General features: G+C 45.4%; 1 protein-coding gene across 3 annotated transcripts in view; it reads right to left on the reverse strand.

Moving 5' to 3' along the window:
• The window catches only part of cadm3 (cell adhesion molecule 3), an 84,139-nt gene that overhangs the window by 44,288 nt on the left and 18,859 nt on the right, over positions 1-20,992 (reverse strand). For all 3 annotated transcript variants that reach the window (XM_047342008.1, XM_047342007.1, XM_035171248.2), the window contains exon 3: positions 4,466-4,615. In XM_047342008.1, the coding sequence (XP_047197964.1) occupies positions 4,466-4,615 (150 nt within the window). The remainder of the gene's footprint in view (positions 1-4,465; positions 4,616-20,992) is intronic.

Raw genomic sequence — 20,992 nt, forward strand, 5'->3', positions numbered from 1 at the left:
CTCTAAATGTTCACACTCAGATTAATACACGACAGGATTAGCGGGAAAAAAAAGCATTTCTGTCGTTGAATCCGTTTTTTTAATAAACACAACTGGGTTTTGTGTCCCTGAACAATTAACTTCCTGTTTTGCTTTGCATCTTTATCTTTGGCGAGTTACAGTTGCAGGACTCTCACATTTTGCTCCGCTCCACTGAAACCAGGGCTGGTTCTCTCAGTTATGTTTTTTTTTTTATTTCTGTTCCATTTCCATGTAGCTTTAAAAAAACAAAACAGGGTCTGTTCCTTCCACAGCTCAGTGTGTAGCCTCCAGAGCTGCGTCAAGCAGGGTCAAATTAAACTGGTACCAGTGGCTTCGGATGCCTGAACGATGATGAAAGTCATCTGGAGCTTTCGAACCTGCCGCACTGAATCGATGTGACCCTGCGATTATGCCAACGACATCAACATTTCATACATCACAGCTTAGGCGCGGGTTTTTCCATCAGTTTTCACATTATTTGCGAGTAACAACTTTTGTATAAATCAAATCCAAGGCTTCTTTTCCTTTGCAACCTCACATCATTTTCACAAAATCCTTTCTCCCCTCTCTATACTGTGATATCTCTCACTCTCTGTCTTCACACTAAGTACAGCATCCTCTACGTTCTCTCTATCTTCATTTATAAGACGACGGCCCTGCATCCCCAACACAGATTATTTGTTTAAACAGGACTCAGGGTTTGGATTAACTCTAAACGAACACGTCTCTCTCTCTCACTCTTGAATCCACCACCTCTGATCTCGCCCTCGTAACGCGTGTGACTCTGCAGCGTGGCGCCCGTCACAGTGAGGAGCTGTCACTCATCATTCTCATCCTCTTCTTCTAGCTCTCATCACGCTGTTCGTCAATTCCTTGCTCCGCCCGCCACCTCCACCCATCCGTTTCTCTCAACTCTCCGACGCCCGGCTCACGCTGCGCAGTGTGGGAACGTACTGATTTTTCTCTTCCCCCCCCCCATCTCTTACCCCAGCCTCCCTCGCTCTTCAATCAACTTTCCCTTTCCATTCCTGTTGTGGTGTATCCTTCTCTCTCTCTCTCTCTCCGTGCTCCTTCCTCTCATCACTTCATGTCTTGCTGTCTTACCTCTGAAACACACTGTCTGCACTCCGCCGCCCGGGCCAACTGCGTAGACGACTTGCTGCTCTCTTTCAATCTATCTTTTGGATCAGTGAGGAATTTTTCAGTCATTGTTTTTGCTGCACCCGGCCTCACTTTTCAGGTCCCGCCAGCCTTTTGTTTTACTTTCTTAATCTATTCGTCTTCGTCCTTGTCGGCGAGACTTTGTTTTTTCTGTGTCTCGCCCCAAAAGCAGCAGAATGTTTTCACAAATTATTGAACATGAAGGTGAAGAAATCACCTCAAACAAAGACTTTTTGAGAAGAAGATGCTGCTTTCTCACAATCAACATTGGTGTTTATAGAGATCACAATATTTACTTCACTTAGAATTTATGTTATCTCATTGTTGGAAACATTTTGGATAAAGTTAGTCCACATAGGTCGAGTCTTATACGAAGAATTGAACTTTAAACAAGTAGTTTTTGATGCCTAAACTTAACAAACTTAATTAGGTGTCAGATCAGAAAATAAACGATCACACAGTTGTTTCTGGGGCTTTAGGTCTGAAAAAGTGTTCCAACTTCCAGCTTTTCTTTTGAAACTCTACTCAGGTTAAGTCATCAATGGGTCTTTCCTTCTTTCTCCATCTGCTCCCCTGTCCCCAAAACACCGTGGTCTAATGTTTACCACTCCTCTCTCCCTCCCGCTCCCTCATCATCACTCTTCACCTTTCCCACATCAATCACTGCCTCCGTTCCTCCTCTGTCAAGAAAACAAGATCTTCATTTCTCCTCTCGTTCTCTCACCATCTGCTGCCCTTTGGAGGAGAAGACATGGAAGAAGGGAGGGATTCTGAGCTGCCTTCATCCTCCTCTCCCCTCTCTGTCTCTCATCTCTCTGCTTTCCAAAGTACAGCATCTGCTGTGCATGTTGGACCACTGCTGTGGGGAGTTGCAGCTCCCGCTCGCTCCCTCCTCCTACTTTCTCCCACTCCTCCTCGTCCTCCTCCACCACTCATCTCAATTCCCCCCAAATAGAGAGGTTGGACCTACAGTGTCATTGCAGAGAAGAGCCTCACTTTCTATCCCCCTCCTCTCTTTCTGTGGCTGAAGCTCCATCTGGAGTAAAACACTTGCTGATCTCTCCATTTGTCCTTTCCCACCTCACTCCCTCATTCTCTCTCTCGCCTTCCTCTGTCGTCCAAATTATCTGTTGCCAAAACGTTGGCGCTCTATCTGTCTCTGCTCTCGCTGTTTCATAGCTCCGTCTCTGTATCGCTTCACTTCTGCTGTTAAGTGTTCAGTTATTGCACAAGGGAGTGTTTCTATCCCTCTCCTCGCCATTGTTTCCAATTCTCTAACGCTCCCGTCGCTCCGTCCTCCCGTCGGCACCGCTCCCCCCCCCCCGTTACGCTTCAAGTCTGTTGTGCGATGTCAGACTTTTTTCAAAGACCTGACATCACACACAAACATTTCAGCTCATCAGGCTTCAAGTTTTCCTTTAAAGTCATTTGACTTTTACTATTATTGTGTATTTTTGTCATCATGTTGAATCACAGCCAACATGTTCTTAACTTTATCCTCAATCTGGCCTCTGCTCCTTTTCACTCCTGACAATGTTTCGCACAAACCGCAAAAGTCAAAAGTAATCATTAGTACAAAAACTCCTGATTTAAACTGTCAGTCCTGATTTACGGCGACAATCTTTTCCACGACTCTTCTTTTTCTCGTCCTTTTTACTTTTCAAAACACAGGTCGTGTTGTGTTTTGTTTGACGTCATTAAATTCTACAATAACAATTTTTGTAAATAATAAGCCTTTATTTTTAATCGAGTATTGAATTGTCCATGCTGACGCGCTGCAGCCCGTCAAACACTGAGGTTTGTTTTCATCGTCTGATTTCATTTGTTGCACGTTCGGCACTGTGCAGTATTACAATAACACGCTGTTTGCTATCTCAGTTCCCTCAGGTTTTTGTTTGGGCGATATTCTCCTGAACAAAGCTTTTGACTCAAATAATCAAAGTAATTACTTGTTCAGCAAAAGAGCAAACAAATCTTTATTGAAACCCTGAACTAACGTGCATGAAGAAATAGGTTCTGCAGGAAACGTAAATGCCTCTCAGATTTTATGCTGTTATCAACGCAGACTCCGTTTCTCTCTCTCTCAGTTCACGTGTCTTTGATTAATCTTTATCTGCATCGATATATGATATCAAACGTGTAAATGGATTTGAGAAGCATTCGTGGGAGATGGAATTACGACGCGACATCGCTTTCTATCCAGATGTTTAAAAGATATACATCTGTCTCTATGCATTCACGGCTGCCAAACTATTTCCGTAAGTGGTTTGTGGAAGTAGCCTCGGCCGTGATGACAGGGTTACACCGAAGTCAACCATCATTCTTCCTGTAGCTTGACAGGCTTTAGCGGAGCGGCTCTACACATATCAACATATAGAACGTGCACCAGGCTTTTTCCGACAGCCGGGGGATTGTCATGTATAAAGCTTTAGAATCTAAAATGTTTGTCGCTTACATATTATCCATAAATACAATTCATGCACGTGTTTATGTTAGTTAATGTATCTCTGTTATCCTCTAATTAATATAACTAAACCACATTAGAGACCAAGTTATTTTCCTCCTGGTGTTTTGGACAGATTGCAATCAGATGTGCGATGTGGTCGACAGGGATTCAGTGTAAACAGAAGTGCATCACTTGAATCTGGACTTTGTGACTCTTGTACTGACCGTGTTTAATTGGGGCCACAACAAATTCATTTTGAAAGTATGTGCAAACGCTTCACTGCCAACGCAAAAAGTTAACACTGATAATTCTATATCTATATCTGTAACGCACGGTCAACATATTTTAATGTGGTTTCCCTACACACCCTGCAAATTAAAGGTTCTGGTGGTTACGTGCAAGCCACTGGAAGCCGTCGGTTGAGGTTAGAGGAATTCAACACTGATTCGCAGCACGAAATGGAAAGCGTGGACTTTTTTCTACACCTGAAACAAACAACAATCTTTCTTTAAAAAAAACCCCCACAAATAATTGGTTTACGTAGCATAAACCAAACAACAAAACATTTCTCTGTTGTCAAATGCACTTAATCCACGGAGCTGCTCTACCCAGCCTCCTCTCTACAACATCTCTCGGGTGCAGGAATGTCACATTTCCTGGGGTGGGAAAATAATCTATGAGGCATTTACACTATTCTGCCTCCCAAAAAATATCTGGCAAAGTAAATTAGCGGGATTTGAAGTGTTATGTCGGAGATGGGGTTGCTTTTGTGACACTTTCATTGTTTCTCTTCCCCCGTGTTCCCCACGTGTCGCTGCAGCCCTCCCTCCCTCTCACCTCTCTTCTCTCCAAAGTACAGGGTCTGCTGTGCCGTGTTGGACCACTGCAGGGAGGAGTTGTCGCTCTCGGCCACCCGGCAGGTCAGTGTCACCGTGCCCCCCACGGACACCGTCTCATCTGAGGTCACCGGCTGCAAGGGGTCGTCGTCTGGGTAGAAGGAGAGAGGGGGGGAGGGAACAAAAATCATCAAGACAGAGCGATGGAGAGGCAAAACAGACAAGTCACAGAGACACTGCACCTATGTATGAAAACACAAGCAAAAAAACAGTCGCGCACACCAACACACAAATCAGATAAACGCACAAAAAGCATTACTCGCCTCGCTCCCTCTCTTTCTCTCTCTCCCAACCCCCCCACCCCCGCACCCATCTCTTTCTCTGCCTGTCAGATTATCTATATATCTCTATCTGTCTTTCTGAAAGCGCAGACACAATGTGCGTGCACACACAACACACAACACACACACACACACACACGGTCATGCTGTCAGGGGGACAAAAAAAAAGCAGACAAATGGCTATCTGCTTGTTTGACTGCGAGGCCAATGTAAGAGTGATGAGTCAGTGGCGGCCCTGGTATCCAGAGACCGCACGACCTGAGGGACCAGCGAGAGATGAAGAGACGGCGACAGACACTGGCTCTTGACGGGTCAGAGAAACAACAAGAGCAATGTCTCATACCTCTAATGGTGTTCTAACCCTCTTTTGTCGATATCGGTGTCAGGTTTTTAACGCCGTGCATATGTATCCGCTGGTACAGAACAAGCCGGAATGGGACCGGCGTTATGGAAATGAGCAGGTCAGAAGGAAAGAGAAAGAGAATACAAATGACCCAGCATAATGAGGGGATTCTAAAGGCTGGAGCTGGAACTGGTGTGCCACAAAAACCACTGAACAGGGAACCGTCTGGGTGTGTATGAGTATTCAAATTGGCTCAAATTATGGTATTTAACGGCGCTCCCTTGATAACGGGTGAGGGTGCAGGCTAATTCTGCTCTTTGCATTCATGAGGGTGGCAGGCGACTGTGGGAATCAGAACAAGAGCTGGATACTAAAATGTACAGCCCCTCGTTAAGTAATGCCGAACATGGATTTATTTTTCCCTGTGCTAAGTTGCTGCGGCCTTGAGTGCCCCCAACAAAGCTTTGTGATCCCCTCTCTCTTCCTACTCGCATCGAAACGTGCCAGTGCTCGCTCAACCTAATCTCTGGAAAAACAAAAATATGGCATAATTGACGACAAGACCAAGCCAACGGAGGGAACATCTCATAAGAAGATGTGCCTCAAAGCGGTCTCCTCACCCCTGAAAAGATGCCACGTATAAATACTTTAATTGGAACCAAATTGTCAGGCGGGAGACAGGTTTATATTCGGCGTGGAGCGTTATCACATCCTTGCACCGGCGGAGGAATTGATTTTTTTTTTTTCTGCAGGAAGAACATCTGCTTAAGTGCGCTTCGGCGGAACTCCCATCAAGACATGAAAGAGGGGGGGACATGGGGAAAAGAAGAATGCAGCTGAGGAGGCGAGCAAACTAACTGCATGTAGCATCAAATACACACATTTGCGGTACATGAGCTCAGAGGAGCAGGCGGCAAATATGAGCGTTTCTGTCATCTGTGAGCCGGACGGCCGGTTCAGCATCTCAGCATACATCAGGTTTTATTAAAGAATAAAAGAAGTGGAGGGTGGTTCTTCTGCACTCAGAGGAATCAGAGCGATAACGGCTCTTAAAAGGTGCAGCTGCCGCCTGCTAGTCGGATTCAAACAGCACTCTCAGAGCCCTTCGTGTCGGAGCAAGTCGCTCTCTGCGGTGTTTTACTGGAGCTCTGACCTTGTGGTTAGTTTATCTGAGCACCATGATGGCTGGGGGCTGAACGTGTGGTCAAGTGCACCACGGATTAGTGTCTCCTTTAATAGCATCTTGGGATAATTCTTGCGGCTGATCACAAGAGCTCCTCTACTTGGCATGAACACTTGGGGTGGACTGGCTGTCCCAGTGCATCGCTCGTCAAGCCACCGGCAATGAGCTCTGACAAGTTTGCCAAACTACACTTGTGTCTTTGGAGTCCTGGAGTTTCAGGATGAGAGCGAACCCGCGTTCATGGCTCTGTGTGAAACTATTTACATGAGTGATTAACAAGTTATTCCTGCTTTTTAAAAGGACAAATCTTAAAGAATCTGTTTCTACAATGTCAAAAGCCATTTTTATATGCTTCGGAATCATAATGTTAATAGAATAAAATGTATTTGTAGAGCACTTTCCAGACATAAAGTCCAGCTCAAGGTAATTTACAAAAATAATAAATGATTATATATTATTTGTATTATTATAACATGATAAAAAAAGATAGTAAATTAAATAAAGTAGAAGCAAAGACACATAAAATCAGATAGAGGCCAAATAAAACAATAAAACATGAGAAGTTTAATGAGTAAGTAAGAATAAAGTAAGATAAAAGTTAATTATCCTCTGAAACTACGGAATCTTAAATTATAAAACCACTACACTTATGTTCAGGCCTTATCAATTAATGCGAGCTCATAATTAAAGGTGGCTCTGACAGAATGAGATCTAAAAGTTTTTAACGATGATTTAACTTTACTCTGTATCATGGACCTAAAGCTCCATTAATGCCAAATCACGTTATGTTACACAGCGTAGGATCATGGCAGCAGCTTCGTTGGCCCTATCAGTCAAATATTAATCGGATACATTTAATTTGATTTAGCTGCAGCAAGTGTGTGGGTGCAACTTAACTGCATCAGGATACTTGGTGCATCTCTTAGCAGCGTTTTTTAAAATCCACTCATTATACGATCAGATGGTCGCGGCTAACTGGGGCGTGCATCGAGATCGGTGCCAGAGATTAAACTACTTGAAGTGAAGATGAAAAGTTTTTGGGGAAGTTGATAAATTGCATGAAACGTCCTAACGTGGCGCGGGCAACACCTCGGCCGGTGCAAACCGGTTCAGACGAGCACAAACAAAGTCGCTCGCCGGTAGCGTGTGACCCCGATAAGCCTCAGATACAGATACAGCTGTTCTTCTTACCTTGAAGCTGCTTAAGAGCAAAGTTAAAGGGGGGGTGGGGGAATTAGGTTCAGCCAGAGTTTAAACAGTTAAGTCAGGATAAACGCCCGAGCTGCAAAAAATGAAAGGAGAGACCTATCTATCCTTCGCAGACGTTAAGTTAAACACTGTGGCTTGCTCTTCTTTGTTCTCGCCTCGCTCCCACTCCTCCACACCCCCCCTCAAGCTGTAAGCTCAAGGAAGACACGGGTATTTAAAGAAACACAATTTACACTTTCCCTCGCTGGCAACAAGGTAAAGGGGGGAACGCAGAGGTAGAAGGCTGACTGGGATATCAAGTCTGGGGAGCGAGGGAGGCAGAGGAGGAGGAGGAGGGAGAGAGATGGATAGATACGGGTATGAATAGGAGGATGGGTGATAAACTGAGGTGGGAAACTGGGGGTGCACGCGGGTGTAAGTGTGTGTGTGTGAAGACAGGAAGGAGGGGAGAGAAGAAGCCAATGAGACAACAGAGGAAGTGTGAGGATCTCGAGGGTTCTCCGAAGATGAGAGAAAGAAGCGCTTCAAACTTTTTCTGAATTAGAGAACAAGGCTTTCTGTCTCAGATCCATTTTGCGAGCTGCGACCCGGGTGCGGCCCCACGATGCCGCCACAACAAATAATGCAACTGTTTCTGGGGGTAAACTGGTCAACGATAGGTTTTGTAAATAAGGCCGATTTAGAGACATCGATGTGTTTGTTAACCTGTCCTCCCTGCCGCCAGTCTTTATGCTAATCCAGGCTAACAGAGTCCCGACACCAGCTTGGTACAAAACACACAGACGTGAGATTGATAATCGATGCTCTCGAGAAGAAAGTAAACATATTGAACTATTCCTTTAATAAACATCGCTTCCCCTCCATTCTGCCAGTTCCTAAAAAGACTGAGAGATTCAAACAACCTTGGCCAACTCCATGTTCACCCCCTCTCCGTCCTTCTTCTTCCATCTGTCTCCCTCCATCTTTTACCCCCACTCCTCCTCTCCATCTGCCCCTATGTCCTCCTCGGTTTCCTCCCGTCCTCCCTCACCTCTTTGCCCTTCTGTCGAGCCCCCTCCCCCTCCTCCCCCTCCTCCCCCACCTACCTTATTGACAATAAAGTCATTCACTTCTTCCCATCCTCAATTCCTATGTTTCCTTCTCTTCTTGTTCTCCCAGGGAGGCTTTACAGTGTTTGTGCTAATTAGCACGGGTTAATGAACTTTATTTACTGTGCCACAAGTGTGCATGTGTGTGTGTGTGTGTGTGTGTGTGTGTGTGCACCTTCTGCATGTAGGTCTGGGCTGAGTCTGTGTGTGTGTGCATAATGAGATTATGATCCTCATGTTCATGCATCTCTTAGTGTGTGTGTGCGACTCTTAAGAAGCTTCTTAGCGATGCTCATGTTTTGTTTGCGTGCAACTGTTTGCGCTCAAGTGCAGTTTGTTTTTCCTGGGAGGATGTTGTGTGTGTGTGTGTGTGTGTGTGTGTGTGTGTGTGTGTGTGTGTGTGTGTGTGTGTGTCGCTGCACAGAGAGCGGTGCTGTGGTGTGTGACAGGCAGAGCCATGTGTCATGGTGCTGCTACACACTGGACGAGAAACTCTGCCAAAAGTGTGCAGTTTTATATGGCATGGTATGATACAAGCCATTACACACACACACACACACACACACACACACACACACACACACACACCACAGGCATCCACTCGCACAGGCGGCAAGCAAGCTGACATGCATCGTGCACAGGAACGCACACACACACACACACACAGAAGGACAATACACATTTGTGAAACACAAACAACAGAAAGACATAAATACTTGAAAAATATGATTAAAAATACATTATACAGTTGGACACATGAAGAAAAAACATGCACAAACACATGCTTTTTCAAAAAGTGCACAAAGGACACATTCGCACATACTGTGTGTATATATATATATTTATATATTTATATATATACAGAGCATCCTCCCCCACACATCTATCTTTGCCCAGCTGTCCCCGTCCACCACCCCTCCCCCAGTGTATATGTGTGTGTGTGTGTGTGTGGAAGTATATACATATATATGCGTGTTTGCCCCTCTGCCCAACTCCACCCTCCACACGCTCCCTCCTCCCTCACCCCCCTCCTTCTCTCCTTCTCTCCATCCCTTGCTCCCCTCCATCCTCGGCCTAGTTAGAATGAAAAGATGCAAATTCAAACTGTTCACTTGATCATTTGTCCAGTGAATGAAAGAGAACGACAAAACATCTGCATTGTAAAACAAGTCGTTTCTCCCGGCAGCGCCCTCGTCTCCACCGCGAGACAAAGGCTCCCCCAGCCTGTGAAGTGCGGAGCCAAGCGGGTGAAGCAAAGAAAGCCTTTGTTTTCCGCCTGATTTTTCGTGGCTTTGCAGCCTTTAATAAAGTACCGCTGCTGCGATCCTCGTTCTGTTGTCCTGCCGTTGTCGTGTTTGGGCGCCGAACAAATTTCTCACAATCCCCGAGGGTGTGGGTGGGTGGAGAAGAGAGGGAGGAGGGGGGGGGGAGACGATAGGGCTGTGTATTTGGGATTTACGCACCCCCCCGCCTGCCGTCTTAGCACAAACAAACTCCTTAGCCCTCTGTATATCCTCAGCCCGCCTTTTTTTTTACTTGGGGGCTGATGGTTTGTGGGGGATTTTGGGGAGGCCAAACACAGCCCCCGCCCTTCCCCATCAAGTGCCTCCTCCCACCACCTCCAGCAGCACATACCCTGCTCCCCCCCCAAAACCTCCCTGAGCTGCCTGTCAAACATAGTTAGCTCCAAGCTCAGACGATCCCTCTCCACCAGCTGGATGCCCCCCACACACAAACACACACACACACCACCACCACCACCACCACCACCACCATCACAGCCCCGCAGTGTGTCTGCAGCAGCGTTGAGGCGCCAAGCCGGCCGCCCCACCCTGCCACTGGAACAGCGCTATGAGAAAGAAAAGAGTGTGGGGTGAGAGATGGGGGAGAGGAGGGGAGAGGAGGCGAGGGGAGAGGAGGCGAGGGGAGAGGAGGCGACGGGTTCGGTTTGCTGAAAAGGGCAGAAGCATCTCTGCTGACAAAAGAAAATAGAATAATGATTTGACAGGAAAGAAAATGACAGAGGGAGTTGGGGTTGGTGGAAGAGGGAGAGATAGACAGAAACATGGGGGAAATAACAGAGGGGCAGTGAGAGAAAGAGGAAAAGAGAGAGAGAGAGAGCGAGAGGTGAGCGAAGGACGTGGCAGAAATAAGCATATATAGATAGATGAGAGCAATGAGGGGAGATGACAGGGTGACTTAGAACGGGGACAGAAAGGAGTGGAAACGCAGAAAAAACAATGGGAGCGTGATGGAGGGAAGTAGAGCAGAATAGAGAGAGAAAGTCAAAAAGGAGACAGTGGGATGGAGAGAGAACAGAATGATGGAACTGTGGCAGACGTAGTGAGGTGGAGAGAAAAGGCAACAGGAGCAGAGATTCAGGGGAAGGTCTGGATTTGTATTTGTTCTCAGCACAGTAAGAATGCTGAGACAGTTATCGGCCCCTGTAATCACGTATCATTTACTTTTACTTTACGTGATATATAGTCCAAGCTAGTTATTAATGTTTAACAACTCGCCAGTCAAATCAAGTTCTTTCAAATTAAAGGTCTTCTAAAGTTTCCTTGCTGACCTGCAGCAAAGGGAAACATCTACAGCCCCATCGCACGTACGAGCCGTGATTACAAACGAGGCGAGGTGACTGCTCCGGGGCCCTGAACCTGCGAGAGCCTCCAATTCACTCAGTGTCAATTAGGTTTCAACACTGTTCAGTTGCTGCCGATGCCACAAATTAGCACCACTCAGGTAAAGCACTATATTAAGGTAAGATATTGGAAGGTTCTGCTGCCCACGATTTATGTGGACGAGGAGGTTTTTGTGTCCTGAACATTGTGAGGTGGACAGTTTGGGTGCAACATGTCCGACGTGTCCCAAATCTTTCCAGAACCTGTACCATCCAAACTGCTTCGGTGATATTGTTCACTTTCTGGCAGCTGTACCGACTAAACCTATAAATTAACCAATTGGGCACAGACAGAGAAACATAACCTGGCATCAACAGGACAATTCACAATTGACGATTCCATCTAGAACAGGCTGCAGCATGGAGTAGTTTGTCTTTGAGAGAAAATATTGGTTTAATGCTGTCTTTAAAGTGGACTTATCAGTCCTCTCCACAGCAGCAGCAGCAGCAGCCATCTTGATTGGAGCTCCCATTGGTCGGTCATCGTCCTGAACCTGCCCCACTGTAGATCAGTCGTTATGATCGGCCCGACCTCGTTCAAATTCGATTGGAACTCATCCCGAATGTGAGCGGAGCCAGACCCGAATGACCGTGAGCTCACTGATTGGTCTGATTCACCGGGGTCAGAGACACAGACAGAGATGCTTTTTGATTTAAATGAAGAGGGATTTGCTGGAGCAGCAAACACAGTTCAAAGAGGCTCTGGCACCAGAAATGATCACTTAATGAGGCAAAAAAACTAAAAACATACTTTATCTGTCCATCTGCGCACACACACACACACACACACACACACACACACACACACACACACACACACACACACACACACACACACACACACACACACACACACACACACACACACACACACACACACACACAGAGGAAGATAAAGAGAGTGCAATCTTTAATGTCTTGGCAAATGCACTGACTGCCCCTGCCAATAGGCCACTTAAAGAAATGAGTAGTCAATTACCAGAAGTTTGCCCTTTTGACTAAGATCACTAGATCCATTATGGGAACCTCAGAATCTGCTCTCTCTCTCTCTCTTTAGTTCACTTTCTCTCTCTCTCTCTCTCTCTCTTTCTCCCTCCCTCCCTTTCACTCCATATAGACAACACCCATATTTCAGAACAGCAATAACAAGAAAGCTGCGAGGAGTTTCTGATCTGCTCTGGGAAATAAAAGTGTGTCAGAATAGCTCACACACACACACACACACACACACACACACACACACACACACACACACACACACACACACACACACACACACACACACACACACACACACACACACACACACACAGACCAATTGTATATGAGAATGAAATGAATGTGCACTTTGAGTGATGACTTAATGTCACAGTTTGTCTTTCAGTGGAATCACATTATGACATTACTGCTTCACCAGGTTCTGTTATCTAGATTAATGAGTCTGAACAAACTGTGATTAAAAACCAAAGTTAATGAGCAAAGATTTTTTTTGTTTAACATGCTTAAAGAGATTTGTTTGATGTGAAACACGAGGGGGGGGGCACAGCTCAATGCACCATACTTCACTTTGCATATCATGACACTGCATTCCAGATGTATGAGGACTGTGGTGTGTGTTTTGATTTGAAGCTGTTTCTTCTTCGCTCTCACTAATTTAAATGCTGCGACATACGATGAAATTCGAAAGCAATAGAGTGTTTTTTCAAACTTGGCACTATAATTCCGAGAGTGCCATTTTCTATCTGAGCCCGTCCACAAAGTGAGGTCAAGTTCTTGGACTTCACTTTGTAACCGACATCAGTGCTCGACATCTCTAATGCTCTTGTGGCTGAATAGGAGGAAGTGTCTGCAGCCGGGTTTCAGGATCCTGTGGAAAGTGTTTCCACAGAAGTGGACGCTGTTAAAGCAGCAGATCGCAGCCCGTGAGATCAACAACTACATACTGAGGAAGGTTGGCTGCAGTATATGGCCATGTACCCACCCACCTTCTCCAAATATTCAAGTTAACTTTTCTCTAAGATTGTTTCTATCGTTTTATGTTGTTCTTATCACACTAATGTATGTTGAAGTGTTCATTTTTCAGGACCTCGATACCAACGGCTCCATCCCCTGATTGCTTCGATGCAGGTTTCAAGATGGATGCAGGATATGTTTGCTTCATTTTGGGAGGGGAAAGGCGTTCTCCATCTTTATATACATTCTATGATATGATATGTTGTTTTTACTACGAAGTTCTCAACTCTAAAGAAAAGCCGAAAGAAAAACCACATAAACATATATGCAGCGACACACAGAGGCGAGCACCTTCCAGCTGCACAAACACTACGACACACACACACTCTCTCTCTTACACACTTATCCACCCATGAAACCTCCCGATAACAGCGAGGACTTATACACCAGGCGCAGGAAGAATAGGGCTCCTGATGCCCTGGGAAAGGCCAAGATTAGAAAAAGGGGAATAGTCCTAAAGAGAGCGGCTGAGGAGGCTGATGGAAGAGAGCGAGCGAGGGACGTATAGAAGGAGAGAGAGAGAGAGGGAGAGAGCGAGAGAGAGAGAGAGGGCTGAGCCAGAGAGCCAGGGGTGACGAGGGAAGATATGCTTCAAATTAAATCATTTGAAACAAAAGGGGACTGTTGCCAGGCAACCAAGCCTGAACAGGGTTACCAGGGCAACCGAGGTGACCCGAAGCTTGACCTAAGAAATGCAGTTGCCCTTGTCATCCGAACGGCACAAGAACGCACAACCGCACATGCAGACAGACATAAACACACACCTGCACCTCCACCCCTCTGCCTCTCTCTCTCTCTGCCTCTATTGCTTTCAAGGTCCATCCGCCAAACACGAACAGACAGCAGGTTTCATCTGTTATATATGGAACACGACTGAAATGTCATCCCGTGGCACAAGCAGAAAACAGGGCCTTCAATCAAACGGGGGGTGGTTTGAAAATCGAGAGAGGGGACGAGGTTAGGCCGCTAATGGATGACGTTGGCCAAAATCAACAGCTCGTGAAGCACAACACATAAACTGTCCAATGTCCAAGATGAGCTTGTAGGAATAGATAAATAGAGCAATATTTTTTCTTGGGAGTTTTGGCAGCACTGTCAGTACACAAACACAGTTTGAGATAATGGATGGATCCCACATTCTCCAGCAGTGGGGGAAAGGCTGCACACATCCAACACACGACGAGAGAGGTTTCACATCAAGAGCATTATGTGTGAATACCATGGCAAGACCGTTTAGAATAAGAAAGTCTGAAACTGATAACATCGAAACGCCTGCACGACAAAGCAATGAAAAGAATTACTGCAATACACTGTATGTTTTTTGGGCTCTTTATAGTTTTGTGAATTAATGGCAGATCATTTAGTTATTTTGGGGACGTGCTGTCTTACATGAGACATTCATTGCACCTGCATCCGTCCTGGTGAAGGATCCCTCACTTGTAACTCTCCCTGACGTTTCTGCATATATTCCCCTGTTAAAAGTTTTCTTCCTCACGGGAGTCGAGGGTTAAGGGCAGAGGGTCTCACACTTATGTCACCGATTATTAAACCCTATGAGGCAAATTGGAATCTGTGAATATCGGCCGTACAAATAGAATTTGATTTGATTTGACAGATAATAAGGAGAGAGAGATAAAGAGCTGGGGAATGACGTGCAAATAACTTTCCTTTCTAGATTTTAACGAGGACATCGTGGTTCAGGGTCAGCATCTTAATCTGATTTCGACATGTTGGACTAATGACCTCATCACCACACTGTTATAAAATGACCTTAAGTGTCTCCCTGGATTCCTGCACTGATATAAAAACAAATTTCTTGTCACTTGATTGATCAACACACACACACACACACACACACGGACGCAATTCAACAACGATAAGATAAAAGTGGAGGAATCATTTAAAACTGTTAATTAAGGACGGAAACCTTGTTCAGACAGATTTTTGTACACATGGCGATAAGCAAACAAAGCAGACTCGCAGTACAACAGTATCTGGAACACGCCCCCCCACCCCACACACACACCTTTCCAAAGTTAAATCTGAGGGGGCCGTGTCTGACAACTTTTCTCAAATAAACTATTCAGCAAGGTACACAGCAGAAAGCAAGTGGGCAGCGTTTGAACACTCTCTTCTTCTCTTCACTTTTCTCACAATGTCTTGCATCAGTTTTTCGTGATGACAAACAAGTGCAACACCACGGACGCCCTTGAGCAGAGACTGTCCGAAAGTGCGCGCCGTTATCCCCACTTGTGCGACTCACTGGGACTACAAAGGCCTGAGAAAGACACGGCGCTCTTGAAGACGGGGGAGGCGGCGTGATGCAACGAGGAGACGACTGTTTGACCCACCTCTGAGTGCGGACATTCAGAAACACTTCTACCTTTAGACGGGGGTTCGTTTCAAGTGAAAAGCCTCTGTTCATGAGAGCAGCTTTTATAATTTCAGTCAGCCTCCATTCCAAACCTCTGTGGGTGCAGATTCGATCAGAAACCCTGTGAAAGCACTTCAGAAATCAGCCGAGCATTCAGCGGTTTGACGTTTTCTTCCCCGCGCATTTGGGAAAAATTATTACGAACCTGTCCTGAAATCCCTCACACGACAAACTGTGATACTAGCGGGGTGAGTACTACTGAAGTCAGTTTCTTTGGTATCATGTCAACTCTCCTGTCAGGCTGCTTCCACTTGAAATCACAAATCTGCACTTGATGTGTAATCGTTGCCGAGTTACAAGAAACTGGATGTTCGACTGGATGTTTGTTTTTTTGTTTGTCTCAGGTAGACCTTCCTTTTTTTATTGTCTCCCTGTGTCTCGGCAACATGACATGAAAGGACAATGGAGTGAGTGTGTGTTACTGTGTGTGTGTGTGTGTGTGTGTGTGTGTGTGTGTGTGTGTGTGTGTGTGTGTGTGTGTGTGTGTGTGTGTGTGTGTGTGTGTGTGTGTGTGTGTGTGTGTGTGTGTGTGTGTGTGTGTAAGTGTGTGTCCCATAACTGGAAGTAGTGATGTCACTGTACTGGAACATTTCTACCTTGTTTCCAGGCATGTTTCTTTTCTCCAGGGACCACTTGGGAAAATGTGTTTGTCCTTCAGTGTGTACCAAGTTGTGTGTGTGTGTGTGTGTGTGTGTGTGGCCATGTGCACCCCCTCCTCTTCTCCCATCATGTCTGAAGGAATGTGTGTATGCCTTGTAAAGAGGTACGCGCACTAATGAACGCAACCTTTCAGATGGCCCCCACGGTTTGTCACTCCCAATCAAGACAATGGAGATCAATGGACGAGCAGGGCGAGGGAAGGGAAGATGAAGAAGATGAGAGAGAGGATGGGGGGAGGGCGCGCTTTTTCGCTTTCAACAATGGCAGCAAAAAAAAAACAAGACAGTGAAACAATAGCGGGCTGGACAGTGGCGGTTTTATTGGCGTTGCACGCTGAGTGGCAGGGAGACCCCGGACTTCACCAGGTCGCCGCTCACAGGCTAATTGACTAATTAGGGTCACTCCACATGGGCCTAACTGTCATGGTCGCCGGCGTCCCAGAATTGGCGCGGCCTGTGACTATTCGGTGACCCACTTGACATGAGGGATGAAATACACGGGCAGGGCATCATGTGTGATGGCACTCACACGCAGGAGCCAGCACAGCAGCATTTCCATATTTACTCCTCACGTCATGAACATGCGATTAAAGATTAGAACGTCTTATTTATCCAGATTGATCATTTCTACTGATTTAATAACAGGGACATTAAACCATGTATTATTTTTTCTTGCCTATAAATGTGAGCTGAACAGTGCACTCCTACTCTCACATTATAAATACATACCATAATACGAGGCTGTGATATTACAGTAAATAGGTGTGTAAAGAATCAGCTTGAAACATAAGAGAAACCACCAGACAACCTATCATCATCGTTTGTACCTTCAGAGAAAGTCCCGTTTAATTCCCTGATGTAACTGACATCCATTCGCCACTGGATACTGTATAATGTGTTCAGGCTATGTGTTAATTCGTCTGAATTCATCACAGCTCAGTATTTCCATGGAAATTTTATTCCTGTCACGGTGGAAAAAGCCTCTGAAACATCACTTAGAGCATTACCGAACACTAAAAGTAATTTTCAGAACCCGCGGAACTCGGCGCGGCTCCCTGAGATCGGTTGACCCATTACTCTGATTCAATGGGAGCCGTAGCCTGAGATGTATGAGGCCTTCAAATGGAAAAGAAAAATTATTCTAGGAAACACAAAACACAACAATTAATGTAATCAATGTGAAAAGAGAGAAACGCTCTTGCAGGTATTTCAGGCTGCAGCCAAGGGCGGTGAGGACGTCATTTAAACAGCCGCATAACGACCTTATATCTGGTATAAAAAGGGAAATAACAGTAAGATATATCATCCACTTCCTGATGTGAGCTATAAATCTGTATCATAAGTGTCAAGCTAAAACGCTGGGTAAACACCGAGCATCCCACACTACGTCTTCACGTACGCAGGCGTGGACGCATGATGGATGAACACAACACACGGGCAGATGTGTGTGCACTGTACCATCAATGTCATTTGAAAAACTCATGTCAGCCAATCTAAAACTGTCAGAAAGTATGAAAAACAGCCCAATTTGGCAGATTTACCACGACGGAGCTTTAACTACTGTATATCTGATGGGTCCTAAAAGGTTTCCTTCACATTATCTTTCCTTTTCAGGCCTGAACGTGACCTTATTTTGCGCCTGGCACCGTTGCTATGGAGGTCGGCCACTTACACAAGTATATTTAAGTCATATAATCTTAAATATACACGTATATCTACACGTGTTGTAATGTCTTTATCTAGAAAGGGATTGTTCGGTAGGAATTGTTGGCTTTGGTGTCTGGTGTCTGGTCTCTACGGAGACAGAGACATCATGTGGGATAGCAACGCATCTTAAATTCATCACACACACAAGTGCGTTAATCACACAGACAGATTTTTGTAGCACGTCTAACCTGTTTTTCCGAGGTGTCTGTTTTCCATGTTCATCGTTCACCCTTTCAAAAAAAGAAAAGTTTGGCCCCCGTTGATTGGTTATTATCACATTGAAATTAAATTCATCAAACATTTATGCGGTTTGTTCCATCATGAACCTTCAGCTCTTCAGCTTCGATGCTCCATCTCATGGATTCTGAACTCTCCTGCATGTTTCTATAGGTGTTTTGCTTTGGATGAGATCTCAGAGGCCAAATAATTCACATCACTCAGCAAGCCCGACAGCATCTGTATTCATGTATCTATTATTTTCTGATCTGATGCCCTCATCAGCAGGAGGGCATCATTTGTCTGTGCCTCCCAAAACTGTTTCTCTGCCGGAAAATTAATCTGTTTCATGATGTGACAACTCTCATTTTGGAATTGGAATCGACTTGGTTTTCTCAACACAAGTCATGTGGTTTGTGTTAAAATTACCACTTTGAAATTGGTTAGGCGAACGTAGTTGTCACGGTTACAACAATAAATGTGTAGTTAAGGTTTGGGAACAATTATGGTCCCGGTGAAAAGAAAAACAACCCTGACTGGTGGTGGCAGTCAGGAAACAGCGGTCGTACACGTGTCCGAGTCCGAAACCAAACAGCCGGACGTCCTCCTGTGGACGCTATAATCACAACGCCTCATTCCAGCCAAGGACTTTGTCACTGGGACGTTTTTGTGGGCATCTCAGGTCACAACTGTAAGATTTCAAGGTTAAAGGTTTCTACGCCGAAACAAAAGCTTGAGGATCCGTTCAAGATAAAAATATTTCTCACTTATCACTTTCGGTATCTCGCCATGTGGTTTGTCATTGTTCCAGTTTTCATACATCCTCTTTAAAATGTCAGCCACGTTCCCTATTTCATTCGAAACTGACTGAAATATGTCATTATTCAGAAAAGACACATTGACGCAGATGTTTTCAAATAACTTCTCAACGCTGTGAGGCCTGAAAATGAAGGTGAAGGAAAACAAAATGCCAACACAAGAGCAAATAGAACGGAAGAGCAAACCTCCGCCAAGCCACTTATCTCGCCATGTTAAAGAAAGGGATGAAATGTTAAAGAAAGGGATGAAAAATATACATTCGCGACAAAATGTATTATCATACAGCGGCTGAAAAATGCCTACACTCCTATGAAACCACATTTAAATGCACTAGATCCAGATCTTTCATTTAATTTGATCCGCACCATCAGTTCCCTTTATGTGTCCAATTTCTTTCATTAAAGATCCATGTATTATTCACTGGGATGTCAAAAAATGCACCTCTCGCAATATTAATGAAAGATTTAAAAGTAATTCAAAAAATTCCCCTTTGTCCTGACGTCTGCAAAAATGTTATGGATTCTTTATTATCACGTGTCACGTCCATTCAACCAAGTTTCGTTGAAATCCGCCAAGTAGTAGGGGGACACGAGGTAATAAAACCAAGTATATGCATGTTTGGTAATTTAGTTGAACTGTCCCTTTGAAATACTTTCACACACTAGTCATAATACACACTCGTGCATACGATACACACGATATATAATAAGTGCGTGCAGTGCGAGCCTGGATGCGGAGCCTGTAGTTCTCTGGGCTGAGCGACTGTGCGGCGGCGGCGGTGGCGGCGGCGGCGGCACATTACCATGATATACTTATGCTCTCCATTCACAACACTCAGTCATGACGCTGAATCTTATTTAATGTCACGAGCCACATTTGCCTGGAGTGGAGCGCTACAAGCTCAGCTACCAGAGGAAAAAAGGACTGAGGTCATCTTTCTTTTTCTTACCACCTCTGTTTCTGCTCTCTCTGCGTCTCTCTCTCTCTCTTTCTCTGCTGTGATCGCACCCCCCTCTCTCTCTCTCATTCCTCCCCTGTCTCTATCGATGCCTCTCTCCCTCTCTCCCTCTGCAGTCGGTGAATTCCCTCGGGTTCGACAGCGGGAGACTATTACACTCACAGACGGATTCGCTCTCCTCCAATTTCTCTCTGTCCCTTTCCTCCCAGCTCTCCCCTTCTTTCATCATCCCCCTCTTCCTCTCCTTCTCCGTCTCATCCCTCCAGCCTCCATCCCCCTCTTGTTCGTTCTCTCCATCCGTGTGAATGTGTGTGTTTGTAGGTTTTTTTGTGTGCAGCCATGCACAGGTCTTCCAAGCCCCTCTCTCGCTCCCCTCCCTTCCCCTCTCCTCTCCCTCCCTCCTCTTTCTCTTTCTCCTTTTCTTCAGTCAATATAATTGGCATCGCAGGAGTGCTCCCTGCAGAGTATGCTAAAACAGCAAGCACAAAACAGAGGGAGAGCAGAGGAGGAAGGAAGCAGGCAAGGAGCGAGCTGTGGATAGAGACAAAAAGGTGTAAGGAGAGCGAGGGGAGGACAGGAAAGCAGAGAAACTGAAAGAGAGAAGAAGAGGATGAGAGAGAAACAGAGAAAGGGACTTATAAGTGATGAGGGGGAGGAGAGATAAATATAGAGAATAGAGGGAAGACAGATACAGTTTATAAAAAGACAAGAAGGCAGACGGAAATAAAAAGACAAAAAGGGTGGCGTAGCAGCGTGAGAGGGAAGGAAAGGGTTGAAATAAGAGTGGGAAATGAGGACAAAATGAGAATGGAAGGAAGCCGGGGAATGGTACTAGGCTATAGAAGGAAGACATGAAGGATAGAGGAGAGGAAAAG

The sequence above is a fragment of the Hippoglossus stenolepis genome, chromosome 11, assembly GCF_022539355.2.
Source record: "Hippoglossus stenolepis isolate QCI-W04-F060 chromosome 11, HSTE1.2, whole genome shotgun sequence".
Classification (NCBI taxonomy): Eukaryota; Metazoa; Chordata; class Actinopteri; order Pleuronectiformes; family Pleuronectidae; genus Hippoglossus; species Hippoglossus stenolepis.